Raw genomic sequence first — 18,591 nt, forward strand, 5'->3', positions numbered from 1 at the left:
ATTGGGTGTATTCAGTTTAGTGTCTGCTTCCCTTCCCCAATACTGCTGCTGCGTTTGGGCTGATCTCTCTTCTCTTCCCCAACACCGCTGCTGTGTTTGGGCTGATCTCTCTTCTCTTCCCCAACACCGCTGCTGTGTTTGGGCTGATCTCTCTTCTCTTCCCCAATACTGCTGCTGCGTTTGGGCTGATCTCTCTTCTCTTCCCCAACACCGCTGCTGTGTTTGGGCTGATCTCTCTTCTCTTCCCCGACACCGCTGCTGTGTTTGGGCTGATCTCTCTTTATATAGCCAAATGTGATGCTGCACCTTCTCACACAGTCAGAGCGTGGTGCAATGCTCAACCATTTCACTGCGAGTTATACTGTGTATGACTATGTATGTGACGAATAAACCAAACTTGAACTTGAACTTTTATACTTCAAAATGTAATAATATACAAAATGTAATAGAAACATACAAATCTAAATATAGGTGTAGTTATAATTTTCCTTTATTAATGCCTGCAAAATGACTGATATTACACATATAATATACTGTATGTGTCTGTGTTGTACATTATTCATGCTACTTACGGGTACATATGTAGTAAAGAATATACGAGCTTTTATTTCTGCCTGCTGGTGCTAATGGTGTTAACAAGCTTTCTTGGAAAAAGAAGGTTTCATACAAAAGTGTGACACTGTAAAAACAATTAGTTGTTTATATCTACTTTTATAATATTATTAATCTATTTGATTTCATTTTGAGGGCAAGTACATCCATGCAGTTAATCTCTACTGTGTGGTCCCTGCTGACCTCTAGTGGTTAACTAGTATAGATTTCAAAGAGCAGGACTGATGTGTAACATAAACTTTTTTTAAGCTATTTTATTTATCAGGAAGAACTAATTATGTCTCATGAAGTAGGGCCTATTCAGAGAAATAGATACCTAAAAACGTCTATTTGGTAAATGGACTTGATAAAATGGACCAGTTTATAAAGTAGTTGTACCTAAAGGGAGCTGTGACTGTATATTTTTTATAAGTTCCATTGACGAGTTCACAGACTGAACATAAATGAATAACGCACATATACAAAAACAAATACACAATAAGGTATTTCCTTACACTATGAGTTTTCTGTTTTAATAGTAATACTGTTGTAATATCATACCGCTGACATAAATGCTAGAACTAAATGTTTCTTCTTCTCAGCAATTTTCTGCCACAGCCTGTGGCGTCTTGTTGTGATAAAGATAAAACATCTAACTGTTCTTTATAAGTTAAAGATTAATCAGACCTGAGAGTTAACACCTAATCTAAAAACTCTCAAAATTCTTAACATATCAACAAATTGACTAGGACAAAGTATATATTACTATGGATTATATATTACAAATTATGGATTAATATATATATATATATATATATATATATATATATATATATATATATATCACAAATGGTTGGTTGATGGGTTGCAAACAAAAAAGTTGAGATTGACATGTTTCCATTTTTTATTTCTTGTCACACATTGTTTACATTTGGCTTTCTTAACTTTCCCATAACTACTGATGAGTATCAACAAGATGGACAGACTCAGACACCTGTTATGTACCAGCCAGTGCATAATAGTTAGTCAGTGTGCCACCACTGACACGAATGGCTGAAAACTTAAATGGACTGGAATGTCAACTGGAAACTGGCAGTATGATTGTGTAAGAAACAGTGTTACTAAAAGCGAAGGTACCGGAACTGTCACGGTACGGCCCCTCGTCCCAGACGCCTCGGCGTGCACGTGCGTGTGTGTGTTTGTTCGTATGGCCACGCCAGACTGTGCTCCTTCCCTCCTCCTTGATTGCACTCTTTATATTCGACAGAATTGCATAAAACTTCCTCTTAAAATTCTTCCTCATGAAAGCATAAAGAATCGGGTTCATAAAACTGTTTGCAGTGGCTAGAATCTGAGCTATTGTTAGTCCAGTAGGAACAAGACTGTGATATTTAGTGTCAAATTCCATGAAAATGTCATGATCCTAAGCTGTTGTTTGATATTTGCCATCTGGTTGGTCTTCAGCTTGCAGATGATGACAGTATAACAGGTGATGATGACCAGGAACAGGATCACACACTACAATGGCAATATGCTTGATAGATTTGATTAACCTACCAAAAACACAGATTAGCTCACTAAAGCAAGTGCATTATCTAGCTTAGCTAAGACATTGGTTATTATCAAAAGGGAGCACTGCTAACTAGTTAGTTAGCTATATACATGACAAGCTAGTAAAATGAAAAATATAACTAGTAGCTAGCTAGCTAATCAAACGGCCTTGCTGTAAATAATTCAATAGAAAATGTTATTTTCATTTTAATTCACATATTCTTTTTTTTTTTTTTTCAGTAGCTAAGATAATGTGAAATCTTCAGGGAGGTCCATTAGGTGGTGCTTAGCCTCTAATTGTAATAATGGGTGTAATTTATTCACATGAATTTGAGATGTTTTGACTAAGATGCTTCAGCATTGGCTTGCTGAACACATGCTCTAATTATCTAATTATTGAGTTTTTCTTTATTTCTTTAGCTCCTTAGTTTGAAACTAATGCTTGCTTCACCTGTTTTTTGCCCATTCTCCACCTGTGACAGAATAATTGACTATTTTGGGAGGCAGCAAGTTTTTTGCTCCACCACTTTGCGCTTTCTCACCTTTGGACTGTGTTGTCTGCAACTTTTAGGGTGGTGCTCCCCCTACCCCATTTGGGGATATGGTTCAACCCAGAGCTCTCCCTATGTGCATGGTTTCTGTGGACCTCAGCCAGGAGACATGGTTTGTCCCCAGGGCTCAACAGTGCTGCTCCCATAGCTTGCCAGAAAGCATGTGTTGTCTCTAATTTTTGAGGGCTTGAAAGATGGTGTTGTTGAGAGAGTCAGTCCACACCAGATCAAGAGACGAAGCACAGGCTAACAGCAGCCTAACACAGATGACCAAGGGTCTGGAGTCTTGAGTCACCTTGGTTCCTAGAGTAGGCTCCCCTCTGGATTTTCTTTTGGAGGCAGGGGAGCCCTGCCCTCCAGAATCTGACCGGTCCATACCTGGTGACTGTGTGGATTCGAAGGTTGATCTGGAGGGCTGCCCAGGTGGCTGACGATTGTAGATGCAGATGGGCACTGTCTCTGTTGCACCCTGTAAGCATAGGTGGGCATGGGGTGGCATGGTGCCCATTGTGTTCCTTGTTCTGTGTGCAGGGTGGTGTGGTCCCTGCCACTTCTAAGTTCTTGGTAGTCTTCATTAAACTTTTGCATTCAAAAGTCAAGCTTGCTTACGTTTTTAGCTGTGACATGTTTTAACAAATTGATGTACCTGTTTAGAGTAGACAAGTTAATATTATCTATACTTTATGGCCAAAGGTATGTGCGACATTCCAAAATTATGGAGTTAGCTTCCTCTTTGCGGCTATAACTCTTCAGAGAAGGCCTTTCAAAGTGTGGAATGTGTCTGTAGGATTTTATGCCTCAAAAGAGCATTTGTGATGTCAGGGTCTGATGTTGCATGGAAGTTTCAAATCCCAATCCCAAAGGCTTTCAGTGGAGTTGAGGTCAGGTCTGTGCAGGCCACTGTTTTTATATACCTCACTTTGTGCAGAAGGACATAGGCATGCTGGAAAAACTCTAACTTTTCCCACAATGTTGGAAGTAAATGCTTTTCTACAATGTCTTTTAGCATTAGTATTATCGTTCAGTGGAATTTGGAGGTGTATGTGTGTGTGTGAGTGTGTGTGTGTGTGTGTGTGTGTGTGTGTGTGTGTGTGTGGTCTATCACTTCATGACTTAGCTGTCATTGCTCCTAAATATGCAGAGATGCAGTGTGTCAAAGTGCAGAGATGCCTATAATAACCACTAAATGTGAAAACATAACATCACCTGTCCTTTTTGCAACATTGCAAAGTTCTGCATTTAAAAAATACACTATAAGTGAAGAGCTAATGAACTATATCCAGTATATACAGTGCCCATAATAAGTATACAGTGTACAGCATTACAGAATGTACAAAGAAAAGCAGATGTTTTTGCAAGTACCACCTTTAAGAAAGCAAATAAAATCACCGAATTACAAATGCTTGCTACAGAAATAAAATGCAAAACCCAGCACATTCAATATGCATTCATTTATGGTTTATATACAAAAGGTTAAACTGTGAGATTTCCTATCTTGTTCATCTTTAATCTGAAAGATTTATGTGGATGAGAGAATTAGACACAGAATAGGGGGAAATGCATGTTTAACCAGCATCAGCCAATTTCACCATAAGACTAAGGACATGAAAAACAACCAGTTTTAAGACCCAGCAGCAATAGCTTCAGCTGAAGCAAACACAATAATAAACACAGTTTAAAACTTCAGAAAAATCACTGAGCATTTAAATTGAGTTTCATTTCGTGAATGCTTTTAGAAAAACTCATGCAATTACAGTTATTACAAAGACAATGTATGCAAAAATAGGTACAAGTGGTTAACAAACTGTCTTGACCAATCAGAGACTCTTTGCTTACTTTCTCATATGGTTAATTTGGCCATTTAAAAAACATGGAGACCATAACAAAGGTACATTGCCTTAAGTGACCAAGGAATACTATCATGTTTCAACAGCAACGTTAATGTATGCTACAGGCAAGCAACAGAGTCTGATAAATCACAGCAGCGATAAAGCAAAGGCAAATTTGCAGGAGACTGAAAGGCTAGAGAGAAAACCCTGACAATGTTTTAAGATTTCAGCCAGTTTTGTTCCCTGTAATCCATCATGGTGGCCTCCTGTGATAGCTAGTTATTGTGCAGAATTACTAAATGTGGCTTAATTCATCAAGTTACAAGCCTTAGGTAACAATGTGGACTTTTAACAATACCACCCTTTCCCTTTAAGTGTGATGCAGGACATTTCTTCTTTTGATGCAAATCTTCTCAACATGCTCAAAACTATGAAAGCACCAGTCAACATAAAGTACTGTGACTGTGATGTTCAAAATTTGCAGAAAAATATGAACTATACAAATGTTTTATGTCCCCTGAACTGCTTTTTAAGTAAATAAATGCAGTTGTTTTCCCTATAAACCAAGACTACTCTAGACAAAGATAACATGAGTGAGCTCTGCAAGAGGCAAAATTGCATTAGCAAATACAAATATTTACACATTATTTTTTACCTAATTGTTTGATAATCTTCATGACAGACAAAAACATACACAAGACACCTTAAATGGTAGTTGAACGTAGGCCTTCCCCTGAGTTGGTGATAGACGTCCCTCGGACTGTACTCCGTCCTTCCTCCTCGATTGCAATCTCAATCTTTGAGAGAATTGTGTAAAAGTTCCTCTTAAAATCCTTCCCCATGAAAGCATAAAGAAACGGGTTCATAAAGCTGTTTGCAGTGGCTAGAGTGGCAGTAATTGTTTGTCCAATGGGAACAAGACTGTGATATTTAGTGTCAAGTTCCATGAAAGCAACAGTGTGAAATGGAAACCAGCAGATAAAAAAGCAAACAATCAGCACTGTCATGATCCTAAACAGCTTTTTGGACTTTGCCATCTGGTTGGTTTTCAGCTTTCGGATGATGACAGCATAACAGGTGACGATGAGCAGGAACGGGATCACAAATCCAAAAATGAATCGGCACACTACAATGGCAATATGGTCTAGATTTTTAACATCTGTGTATCTGTAGTAACACGTTTTTATTGAAGTCATGTGATCTTCCTTGATGTTCCGGTAAATGGCTGATGGTGTGCTAAGCAGTGCTGAGACAATCCAAGCCAGCATGACTATCACAGAGGCCTTTTTTACAGTGCGCTGGTTCTGCGCCCACACGGCAAACCTAACAACCACACAGCGGTCCACGCTGATGATGAGGAGGAGGAAGATGCTGCTGAACATGTTAACGAGCATAATGAAGGACTGGAGCTTACACAAGAAGAGCCCAAAGACCCAGTCGCCTTTAACCAAGAAGACAACATGAAATGGCAGGAAGGCACAGCCAGGCTGAGGTACCAGGTTGTGTTGACCGACTTCTTCATCCTAAATCCAGTGATCCAAATCACCAGACCATTTCCAGTGACACCCAGCACAAAGATGATCACATTGGCTGTTGCTAAGATCACACACATCGCATCTCTGCATGATGGTGAAGACACTGTTGGGGTATCAGTTATGTCGGGGTAGTCATAATCATAGTAATTTTGTATCTCTTTGATGGGATTCATGATGTCTCTTGATTCTGTACAGAATCAAGAAACAGAAACAGAAAATGTTATTCTGACTTACAACAAAAACCTCTTTTAATGACAATAGAAATTTTATTTTCAATTTAATTCACATACAATTTTTTTTTTTTCAGTAGCTAAGATAATGTGAAATCTTCAGGGAGGTCCTTTAGGTGGTGCTTAGCCTCACAAGAATTTGAAATGTTTTGACTAAGATGCTTCAGCATTGGCTTGCTGGACACATGCTCTAATTATCTAATTATTGAATTTTTGAATCTTTATTGCTTTAGAACCTTAGTTTGAAACTAATGCTTTCTTCACCTGTTTTTTGCCCATTCTTCACTTGTGACAGAATAATTGACTATTTTGGGAGGCAGCAAGTTTTTTGCTCCACCACTTTGCGCTTTCTCACCTTTGGACTGTGTTGTCTGCAACTTTTAGGGTGGTGCTCCCCCTACCCCATTTGGGGACATGGTTCAACCCAGAACTCTCCCTATGTGCATGGTTTCTGTGGACCTCACCCAGGAGACATGGTTTGTCCCCAGAGCTCAACAGTGCTGCTCCCATAGCTTGCCAGAAAGCATGTGTTGTCTCTATTTTTTGCGGGCTTGAAAGATGGTGTTGTTGAGTCCACACCAGATCAAGAGACGAAGCACAGGCTAACAGCAGCCTAACACAGATGACCAAGGGTCTGGTGTCTTGAATCACCTTGGTTCCTAGAGTAGGCGCCCCTCTGGATTTTCTTTTGGGGGCAGGGGAGCCTTGCCCTCCAGAATCTGACCGGTCCACACCTGTTGACTGTGTGGGTTCAAAGGTTCATCTGGAGGGCTGCCCAGGTGGCTGCTGATTGTAGATGCAGATGGGCACTGTCTCTGCTGCAACCTGTAGGCATAAGTGGGCATGGGGTGGCATGGTGCGCATTGTGTTCCGTGTGCAGGGTGGTGTGGTCCCTGCCACTTCTAAATTCTTGTTAGTCTTCATTAAACTTTTGCATTCAAAAGTCACGCTTGCTTACATTTTTAGCTGTGACATGTTTTAACAAATTGATGTACCTGTTTAGAGTAGACAAGTTAATATTATCTATACTTTATGGCCAAAGGTATGTGCGACATTCCAAAATTATGGAGTTAGCTTCCTCTTTGCGGCTATAACTCTTCAGAGAAGGCCTTTCAAAGTGTGGAATGTGTCTGTAGGATTTTATGCCTCAAAAGAGCATTTGTGATGTCAGGGTCTGATGTTGCATGGAAGGGCCTTGCTCTATGTTTCAAATCCCAATCCCAAAGGCTTTCAGTGGAGTTGAGGTCAAGTCTGTGCAGGCCACTGTTTTTATGTACCTCACTTTGTGCACAAGGACATAGGCAATGAATGTGGAAGAAACGCCTGCTTAATTGTTCAGAAGAAAACTAAAGAGAACCAGAAATGTAACTTTCTGCTTTTGGGAAAGTTAAATGCTCAAGTTGTAATGGACCACGTGATGCATGCAAATTTAGTGTTTTTGTCACCTTTACATGACAGTGGCCAAGTGTTAAATGTGCAGAGATGCAGTGTGTTAAAGTGCAGAGATGCCTATAATAAGCACTAAGTGTGAGGACAAAACATCACCTGTCCTTTTTGCAACATTGCAAAGTTGTGCATTTAAAAAATACACTATAAGTGAAGAGCTAATGAACTATATCCAGTATATACAGTGCCCATAATAAGTATACAGTGTACAGCATTACAGAATGTACAAAGAAAAGCAGATGTTTTTGCAAGTACCACCTTTAAGAAAGCAAATAAAATCACCGAATTACAAATGCTTGCTACAGAAATAAAATGCAAAACCCAGCACATTCAATATGCATTAATTCGTGGTTTATATACAAAAGGTTAAACTGTGAGATTTCCTATCTTGTTCATCTTTAATCTGAAAGATTTGTGTGCATGAGAGAATTAGACATAGAATAGGGGGAAATGCATATTTAACCAGCATCAGCCAATTTCACCATAAGACTAAGGACATGAAAAACAACCAGTATTAAGACCCAGCAGCAATATTTTCAGCTGAAGCAAACACAATAATAAACACAGTTTAAAACTTCAGAAAAATCACTGAGCATTTAAATTGAGTTTCATTTCGTGAATGCTTTTAGAAAAACTCATGCAATTACAGTTATTACAAAGACAATGTATGCAAAAATAGGTACAAGTGGTTAACAAACTGTCTTGACCAAACAGATACTCTTTGCTTACTTGCTCATATGGTTAATTTGGCCATTTAAAAAACATGGAGACCATAACAAAGGTACATTGCCTTAAGTGACCAAGGAATACTATCATGTTTCAACAGCAACGTTAATGTATGCTACAGGCAAGCAACAGAGTCTGATAAATCACAGCAGCGATAAAGCAAAGGCAAATTTGCAGGAGACTGAAAGGCTAGAGAGAAAACCCTGACAATGTTTGAAGATTTTAGCCAGTTTTGTTCCCTGTAGTCCATCATGGTGGCCTCCTGTGATAGCTAGTTATTGTGCAGAATTACTAAATGTGGCTTAATTCATCAAGTTACAAGCCTTAGGTAACAATGTGGACTTTTAACAATACCACCCTTTCCGTTTAAGTGTGATGCAGGACATTTCTTCTTTTGATGATGACCAGGAACAGGATCACACACTACAATGGCAATATGCTTGATAGATTTGATTAACCTACCAAAAACACAGATTAGCTCACTAAAGCAAGTGCATTATCTAGCTTAGCTAAGACATTGGTTATTATCAAAAGGGAGCACTGCTAACTAGTTAGTTAGCTATATACATGACAAGCTAGTAAAATGAAAAATATAACTAGTAGCTAGCTAGCTAATCAAACGGCCTTGCTGTAAATAATTCAATAGAAAATGTTATTTTCATTTTAATTCACATATTCTTTTTTTTTTTTTTTTTTTCAGTAGCTAAGATAATGTGAACACACACACTTCCAACATTGTGGGAAAAGTTAGAGTTTTTCCAGCATGCCTATGTCCTTCTGCACAAAGTGAGGTATATAAAAACAGTGGCCTGCACAGACCTGACCTCAACTCCACTGAAAGCCTTTCGGATTGGGATTTGGGATTTGAAAACCAGAGCTCAGCAGTGCTGCTCCCATAGCTTGCCAGAAAGCATGTGTTGTCTCTATTTTTTGCGGGCTTGAAAGATGGTGTTGTTGAGTCCACACCAGATCAAGAGACGAAGCACAGGCTAACAGCAGCCTAACACAGATGACCAAGGGTCTGGTGTCTTGAATCACCTTGGTTCCTAGAGTAGGCGCCCCTCTGGATTTTCTTTTGGGGGCAGGGGAGCCTTGCCCTCCAGAATCTGACCGGTCCACACCTGTTGACTGTGTGGGTTCAAAGGTTCATCTGGAGGGCTGCCCAGGTGGCTGCTGATTGTAGATGCAGATGGGCACTGTCTCTGCTGCAACCTGTAGGCATAAGTGGGCATGGGGTGGCATGGTGCGCATTGTGTTCCGTGTGCAGGGTGGTGTGGTCCCTGCCACTTCTAAATTCTTGTTAGTCTTCATTAAACTTTTGCATTCAAAAGTCACGCTTGCTTACATTTTTAGCTGTGACATGTTTTAACAAATTGATGTACCTGTTTAGAGTAGACAAGTTAATATTATCTATACTTTATGGCCAAAGGTATGTGCGACATTCCAAAATTATGGAGTTAGCTTCCTCTTTGCGGCTATAACTCTTCAGAGAAGGCCTTTCAAAGTGTGGAATGTGTCTGTAGGATTTTATGCCTCAAAAGAGCATTTGTGATGTCAGGGTCTGATGTTGCATGGAAGGGCCTTGCTCTATGTTTCAAATCCCAATCCCAAAGGCTTTCAGTGGAGTTGAGGTCAAGTCTGTGCAGGCCACTGTTTTTATGTACCTCACTTTGTGCACAAGGACATAGGCAATGAATGTGGAAGAAACACCTGCTTAATTGTTCAGAAGAAAACTAAAGAGAACCAGAAATGTAACTTTCTGCTTTTGGGAAAGTTAAATGCTCAAGTTGTAATGGACCACGTGATGCATGCAAATTTAGTGTTTTTGTCACCTTTACATGACAGTGGCCAAGTGTTAAATGTGCAGAGATGCAGTGTGTTAAAGTGCAGAGATGCCTATAATAAGCACTAAGTGTGAGGACAAAACATCACCTGTCCTTTTTGCAACATTGCAAAGTTGTGCATTTAAAAAATACACTATAAGTGAAGAGCTAATGAACTATATCCAGTATATACAGTGCCCATAATAAGTATACAGTGTACAGCATTACAGAATGTACAAAGAAAAGCAGATGTTTTTGCAAGTACCACCTTTAAGAAAGCAAATAAAATCACCGAATTACAAATGCTTGCTACAGAAATAAAATGCAAAACCCAGCACATTCAATATGCATTAATTCGTGGTTTATATACAAAAGGTTAAACTGTGAGATTTCCTATCTTGTTCATCTTTAATCTGAAAGATTTGTGTGCATGAGAGAATTAGACATAGAATAGGGGGAAATGCATATTTAACCAGCATCAGCCAATTTCACCATAAGACTAAGGACATGAAAAACAACCAGTATTAAGACCCAGCAGCAATATTTTCAGCTGAAGCAAACACAATAATAAACATAGTTTAAAACTTCAGAAAAATCACTGAGCATTTAAATTGAGTTTCATTTCGTGAATGCTTTTAGAAAAACTCATGCAATTACAGTTATTACAAAGACAATGTATGCAAAAATAGGTACAAGTGGTTAACAAACTGTCTTGACCAAACAGATACTCTTTGCTTACTTTCTCATATGGTTAATTTGGCCATTTAAAAAACATGGAGACCATAACAAAGGTACATTGCCTTAAGTGACCAAGGAATACTGTCATGTTTCAACAGCAACGTTAATGTATGCTACAGGCAAGCAACAGAGTCTCTGATAGGTCATGGCAGTGATAAAGCAAAGGCAAATTTGCAGGAGACTGAAAGGCTATAGAGAAAACCCTGACAATGTTTTAAGATTTCAGCCAGTTTTGTTCCCTGTAGTCCATCATGGTGGCCTCCTGTGATAACTAGTTATTGTGCAGAATTACTAAATGTGGCTTAATTCATCAAGTTACAAGCCTTAGGTAACAATGTGGACTTTTAACAATACCACCCTTTCCCTTTAAGTGTGATGCAGGACATTTCTTCTTTTGATGCAAATCTTCTCAACATGCTCAAAACTATGAAAGCACCAGTCAACATAAAGTATTGTGACTGTGATGTTCAAAATTTGCAGAAAAATATGAACTATACAAATGTTTTATGTCCCCTGAAATGCTTTTTAAGTAGATAAATGCAGTTGTTTTCCCTATAAACCAAGACTACTCTAGACAAAGATAACATGAGTGAGCTCTGCAAGAGGCAAAATTGCATTAGCAAATACAAATATTTACACATTATTTTTTACCTAATTGTTTGATAATCTTCATGACAGACAAAAACATACACAAGACACCTTAAATGGTAGTTGAACGTAGGCCTTCCCCTGAGTTGGTGATAGACGTCCCTCGGACTGTACTCCGTCCCTCCTCCTCGATTGCAATCTCAATCTTCAACAGAACTCGATAAAACTTACTCTTGAAATCCTTCCCCATGAAAGCATAAAGAAACGGGTTCATAAAGCTGTTTGCAGTGGCTAGAGTGGTAGTAATTTTTTGTCCAGTGGGAACAAGACTGTGATATTTAGTGTCAAGTTCCATGAAAGCAACAGTGTGAAATGGAAACCAGCAGATAAAAAAGCAAACAATCAGCACTGTCATGATCCTAAACGGCTTTTTGGACTTTGCCATCTGGTTGGTCTTCAGCTTTTGGATGATGACAGCATAACAGGTGACGATGACCAGGAACGGGATCACAAATCCAAAAATGAATCGGCACACTACAATGGCAATATGGTCTTGATTTTTAACATCTGTGTATCTGTAGTAACATGTTTTTATTGAAGTCATGTGATCTTCCTTGATGTTCCGGTAAATGGCTGATGGTGTGCTAAGCAGTGCTGAGACAATCCAAGCCAGCATGACTATCACAGAGGCCTTTTTTACAGTGCGCTGGTTCTGCGCCCACACGGGAAACCTAACAACCACACAGCGGTCCACGCTGATGATGATGAGGAGGAAGATGCTGCTGAACATGTTAACAAACATAATGAAGGTCTGGAGCTTGCACAAGAAGAGCCCAAAGACCCAGTCACCTTTAACCAAGTAGACAACATGAAATGGCAGGAAGGCACAGAACAGGAAGTCAGACACGGCCAGGCTGAGGTACCAGGTTGTGTTGACCGAGATCTTCATCCTAAATCCAGAGATCCAAATCACCAGACCATTTCCAGTGACACCCAGCACAAAGATGATCACATTGGCTGTTGCTAAGATCACACACATCGTATCTCTGCATGATGGTGAAGACACTGTTGGGGTATCTGTTGTGTTGAGGTAATCATAATCATAGTAATTTTGCGTCACTTCGATGGAATTCATGATGTCTCTTGATTCTGTACAGCAAACAGAAACAGAAAATGTAGTTTTTCTGACTTACAACAAAAACCTCTTTTAATGACTTCACTTCTTCCTAGATGAGGTTTGATAATGAGCTATAAACTGTAAAGATTAAGATAACAAAAAGAGCAAGACCTCTGTGAGGATTAACTCCAAATTAAATAGAATTAATGATGATGCTGAATAGTGAATGTTTATAGTGGCACCTATGTGTCCAGCATTCAGTATCTTAAATTTGTATTAAAATGTGCAGATATCTGTAATAAAAAAGCTGTTTGGTTTATATATTTATTTTTATGGAACAGCCTAATTGCAGTGTGTTGCCCAGGCTGGTACTCAGCTAGGACTCTCACACCAGTCACACCAGTTAGTTTAATCCCCACAGATGCCTGAGTCCAGTGCTTCCCACTAATGGCCTCTAAAAGCCGTCTACAGAATGCTCAAATCAGCTATGCTACTGAAGTGAATTTTCTTTTTTTCTTTTTTATTCTTCTATCTCGACAAAATAAACTTGCTTGTTTCTTGCCTCACACCTAACTTTGACAAAATGTCATACACAGGTGTTTAAAAACTGCATGTAGTTAAAATTATTTTGTTGTTACAAACAAGCCTAAAACAATACTAGTCAAAATGATAGTTCTCAGTTCTCTATCAGGGTAAAACAAATACAAAATAAATAATTCAAAACATTTTTCTCTTCTACTGTCTAGGTATTCTATTCAACAGTATGTACGTATTTAATGAGTTTGTATATATAATGCATTTGTGTAGACTGGTCATCTTCCCTTCACTTTGACTAGTCAGGATATACTTTGACAGGGTGAGTTTCAACCCAGTTAAGGGGACAGAACCAGACATGGAAGACTGATTCTTTCTTTATTCTTCTGTCCATATCTAATTTTCAGTGCCTCCTCATCTTTATCTCCATTTTTCTCCATATTATCTCCATCCTTGGTGTTACATGCAGTGTACACACAGTTTGCTATACTGTCTTACAGCAACCCAACTACTGTTACCAGCTGTCTTCTGTTTGTGGTACTCAGCCAGTATTTCAAAATAGTATTTAATTCATGTCCAATTTAAAGACAATATCTGTACATTTTGGAAAGGTTTGGTACTTTGTACAACATATGTAAAACTGAAACTATCTGAACCAAATGAATCAAATTCATAGTACTAACTGTGCAGGCATAACATTGGTTGGGACTTCCTGTGTAATACAATAGGAGTATCTCACAAAGATATGCACAATACACATATCTACAATAATCCAATTTCTTAAACACAACTTCCTGTATATCCTGTAAGTGACTGTATCCTATATGTACAGATTTGAATGATGATTGACTCACTTTTTGATGTCTCTCGCTTTGGTGTAGAATTCGTGGTTTTAATGTCAGTAATGGAAAACCTTTTTGTGTTAGTATAGCTTCATGTCATCAAGTTCCTTGCTGAGCTGAATAAAGTTTTCGACTGAAAGAAGGTGTTGCAAACCACATAGTGACACTCCCCCTACACCTAACACTGTCTGCTGAAGTGCTTCTACTGTTCTGTTGGGTAATTGGCACTAGAGGAGTCACACAGTGCTAGAGCTAAAAGAGAGAGATAAAAATGATTCACAGCTTATCAGTTAGATCAAGTAATGTCTCCAGCCACCACCATACTCCCCTTAACACACACACACACACACACACACACGCTATATGATGCATGTACAGAAGGTTCTTATTGTAAGTCTAATGTATGCTAAACAAAATCCAGCAATGAATGTCTTCAGACAACAAAAGTAAATCAATAATATTTATTATGTAACAAGACTATTACAGTTGATTAATCACGACAGATCATCATGCACATCATAGACACTTTACAGGAACTGCAGAATGAAAGCATGACTATGCAGATTACAATATATATTTACACTGTGCGTGAGCATCAGAAATTGCATTTTTTGGACTAAAATATATCCAATCTGGAGCTGAATTAAATTAGCTGATTCTGTCTTAGTTCTTGATCAAGATTATTATCAAAACTAGTCATAATTTGCATCCAAAAGAAAAGTGGTGAGAACTCTAGACCATAATCAGAGACAGGTCTAACTCCCTACCTTCAGTTCAAGTAATTAGAAAACCCAAGTGTATTTACCACATACATTTTTTATTACCTACTTAAAAGAGTAGTTAGTTATGGAACTGCATTAATTTATTTACCACAGCTCCAGCTGAAGGTCAGATGTGAGTGGAAGTTCCAGCATCCATAGAGTTAGAGCGTGACGGGTAGCGGCTCAGCATGCGTCCCTCCTGTCCCATTGCTTTATTCATCTTTGAAACCAGCAAGTTCTTGAACTTTCTCCTGAAATCGTTGCCCATGAACATGTAGAGTATCGGGTTGAGAAAGATATTTGTTGATGTGATTAAGGTGCCAGCTCTGAGTGCGATGGGGATGAACTCAGCATGGATGCTTTGGTTCAGCTCAGTCAGCACTAACGAGTGGTATGGAAGCCAGCACAGGAAAAATGTCACAATCAGTTTGAAGATGATGATGGAATAGCAGGTGATGATGATCAGGAACGGGATGAGGAATCCAACAAGGAACCGGCTTATAGCGATGGTTTCATGACTGTACTGACTAATGCTGTAGTTGTTCAGGCACCGGCTTATGCCCAGATGTTGCCGAACATTGCGAAAAATGATGGATGGAACGCTCAGGGCAGCAGAGACGACCCATGCCAGACTAACCATCACCAAGGTCCTGCTTATGGTGCGCTGGTTCTGTGCCCACACGGGGACCATCACTGCCCCACAGTGGACCGCGCTAATAATGACGAGGAGGAAGATGCTGCTGAACATGTTGAGCAACATGATGAAGGACATGAACTTGCATATGAAGATTTCAAAGGTCCAGTCAGACGTTGCCATGTAGAAGATGTTGAAGAGAAGGAAGAAGCAGAACAGGAAGTCAGACACGGCCAAGCTGAGGTACCATGTTGTGTTGACTGACTTCTTAATCTTCAAGCCAGTTATGCAGATCACCACGCCATTCCCTATGATTCCCAGCAGGAAGATGACTGCATTAATGACCACCAATGCAATACACAGAACTTCTCCAGAACATGTTGGGAGTACTCTAAAAGACACCTCCTCATATGTCAGGTTATCCACTGTGTAACTGCCATAGTTGGAGTAATCCAAAGTGAAATCCATTGAGTCTACTGTAAAAAGAGTTAATTCATCTGAAATCTCAGTGAAGAGAAGAGATTGTGTAAAGTGGGCTCGAATCCAGGTCAGCTAGGTAATTACCCCAAAAGCCTACTGGGTGAGCAACCATGCTCTAATGGTGGGCCCATGTGCAGAACAGTTAGATCTTGGAAGAGGTAAACAAGAAAAGTAAGTAACCAAAGGTGGGAAGTGAACCCCGGCCACTTTGTTACAAGGTGGCCAAATACCCACTAGATTGCAGCAGCTATAAAAGAACTGGGGCATATATCGCCCTTCAAATGAATGGAGGATGACAAAACAAGAGGGAAAAAACTAAACACCACATCGAAAAGGGAGAACCAAGGACGCCACGGGAAGAATGGCAACCCCGATGTCCTGGGGAAAACCAAGCTAAAACTTCCCAAACAAAACCATTTTATCCACAAATTTGCCAGCTTATGCCAATGACATAAGTTTTATATGAATAAGTTGTTTTATCACAACATATAACATAGGTACAACATAGGTAGTAACAATCTCAGAATTTTCATATGAAAATCTGCCTTTACAGATTTGTAAAGTATTAGATTATTTATGTGAAGATGTTTCATATTTATGCGCAAGTGTTTCCCAGTAAAGTGCAAGTTGTGTGCGTATGTGCAAGTGTTTCCCCCTAAAAGGCCCTTCATATTGAATCGCTAAAGCACGGACAACTCTACTCCTCCTTTCCTACGCAATTTTACGTCCTTTCTCATTGGTTGTGCTCTATGTAACGTTTCTTGAATTTGAGTATCAGTTGAGTATCAGGATGTCGCAAGACGAGTTAATAGTATCCGAATGTTTTAATCGAAGAGTAAAATAAAGTAATTCTTTCGCGACTTTGGTTGAAGTTTGCTTTTCGATGGACCACAGTAACGCGATTATGAAAGCCCTGCTTTTCCTCGCGGTTATTTATCCGGCATTAGCAGGCAAGCTACTGTACTGGCTAGGATGTTTCTATGAGTAAATGACAAAGTCCTTTTTGTCTGCTAAATGCCGTAAACGTAAATGTAAGATAAGTAGCTGGCTAATGGTTCTAATGTGGCGTAATCAGCTCATTGTCAAAATGTTTAGAAAATGCGTTTAGTGTACAGTACTTTCAAAAAATACGTGCTGATGTTTAACCTCAAGACCATATTTAGGCAGTGCGCTAAAATTATAAATTGCATGAAATGATACAATTTAGGTGAATTATTGAACATGAACTGAAGTTTCCGAACCGGGGCAGACGTGCACCCCCGCGTGTCTGTGGAGTCTGAGGACACGTCACAGTGCCTTATGTCTGGAATGGCGCTCTTGTTTGTATGTGTGCGCGCCTAATGTCTGTGCGCCTAAGTGCTTCACATTGTGGAGCATACCAGATTACCCAGAGGCAGGCACACTGCCTTTCTCCCTCGTTCACAGGCATCTCTCTGGCTGACGGTTCTTGGTCAGCCTTGTGTTAGATGGGCACCGGGCACTGCCATGCAGTGTCTGTTTGTGTGTGCATGGTGGCCTGGGATTCGCTGTCCAGGCACAGGACGCTTCGGGAGCTGCGCCCCTTGGGAGGGGGTTCTGTCACGGACTGCTCCTCCCCCACGAGTCACGTGGTATGGCCTGCGGCGTGCAGGGGGTTCGTTTGTTTGTAGCCACTCCCTCCGTGAGGGCGCACACCTGTACAGGGTTTAGGACGTTAAGTGTATGTATGTTTATTTAAACCGCTGTCAGTGCGCACCTCTCCGTTGGTCATTGTAGCCCTGTGATGTTGAATGTCTGTGTAGATGTTATGCTTGTGTGTATCATGTTCAGTTTCATGTGAGTTATCCGCGTCTATTATAAAGTTATGTTATCCGTGAATGTTATATGTGAGTGCCACCGTTACTGTCTCCCTCCGTCGAGGGAGTCTGAGTGTCCTGTTCCATGCCCAATGGCACTTGGGCCACATGTTACAGAATGACCAACCACCACAGGACGCCTACTTCCCGTTCAAGAAACGGACCACTTAGTGGACGGGGCTTATGCACGTCCCAACCTGCAGCCTGGATCCCAGGAGAATGGGGAGAGTACCACGACCTAAGATTGCAGAAACTCTGGAGTGGGAGAGGAACACCCCATGGAAAATTTTGTTGGGGACCTAGGGCAATAGAGTCAGCAAGATCAACGACAAAAGACACTAGAGCCCGAGTCCTTCTTCCTCTACGGACCCACCAGGAGAAGGACTGGAGAGGGCCACCCAAAGTCCCGGAGGGGGAGTTTTTCTGGGACGATCCTAGAGTGGCAGGATTAAAGAGGACCATTAAGGGAGGTCACACGTATGGAACCAGGGTGGTCGTGCACCCCCGCATGTCCAATGGGCCCAAGGACACATTAACGGTGCCTGCGGAGTTAGCAGGTGCTGCAGCACAGCGCCTTGTATATGTGTTGATTGGTGCTAATGTTTATGTGTATGTGTTTATGTGTAATGTTTATGTGTGTGTTTTTAGGCACGTCACGTTGTGGGAAGCATACCGGAAGGACCCGAGAGAGGCAGGCACTCTGCGTTTCTTCCTCATTTGGGGAGGTCTCCCAGGTGGGAAGTTCCTGGCCCACCTTGTGCTGGGTGGGCTCCATGCAAT

The 18,591-nt window shown here is 40.3% G+C and overlaps 3 protein-coding genes across 3 annotated transcripts; all 3 read right to left on the reverse strand.

Annotated features, from left to right (window-relative positions):
- Positions 1-4,936: 4,936 nt before the first annotated feature.
- Positions 4,937-6,230, reverse strand: LOC113568921 (C3a anaphylatoxin chemotactic receptor-like). Its single transcript, XM_026997059.2, is given in 2 exon segments — positions 4,937-6,005; positions 6,008-6,230. Coding segments are annotated over 2 exon segments (1,002 nt in total). The 3' UTR covers positions 4,937-5,226.
- A 4,657-nt stretch (positions 6,231-10,887) lies between these two features.
- LOC113569072 (chemokine-like receptor 1) lies at positions 10,888-14,171 on the reverse strand. Its single transcript, XM_035526492.1, has 2 exons — positions 14,114-14,171; positions 10,888-12,757 (listed from the first exon to the last, which is right to left on the reverse strand). The coding sequence occupies exon 2, from the start codon at positions 12,741-12,743 to the stop codon at positions 11,721-11,723; it is 1,023 nt and encodes a 340-aa protein (XP_035382385.1). The 5' UTR covers positions 12,744-12,757; positions 14,114-14,171; the 3' UTR covers positions 10,888-11,720.
- Positions 14,172-14,989: 818 nt separating this feature from the next.
- Positions 14,990-16,088, reverse strand: LOC118241307 (chemokine-like receptor 1). Its single transcript, XM_035525955.1, has 2 exons — positions 16,061-16,088; positions 14,990-15,972 (listed from the first exon to the last, which is right to left on the reverse strand). The coding sequence occupies exons 1-2, from the start codon at positions 16,086-16,088 to the stop codon at positions 14,990-14,992; spliced, it is 1,011 nt and encodes a 336-aa protein (XP_035381848.1).
- Between the last annotated feature and the right edge of the window lie 2,503 nt (positions 16,089-18,591).

The sequence above is a fragment of the Electrophorus electricus genome, chromosome 5 (genome assembly GCF_013358815.1).
Source record: "Electrophorus electricus isolate fEleEle1 chromosome 5, fEleEle1.pri, whole genome shotgun sequence".
In the NCBI taxonomy this organism is placed as follows: Eukaryota; Metazoa; Chordata; class Actinopteri; order Gymnotiformes; family Gymnotidae; genus Electrophorus; species Electrophorus electricus.

Coding starts and splice junctions, on each gene's coding strand:
- LOC113569072 (XM_035526492.1), bottom strand. CDS start 12,743: ATGAATTCCATCGAAGTGACGCAAAATTACTATGATTATGATTACCTC.
- LOC118241307 (XM_035525955.1), bottom strand. CDS start 16,088: ATGGTTGCTCACCCAGTAGGCTTTTGGG. Junction 15,973..16,060: donor TCACCCAGTAGGCTTTTGGG/GTAATTACCTAG, acceptor CTCTTTTTACAG/TAGACTCAATGGATTTCACT.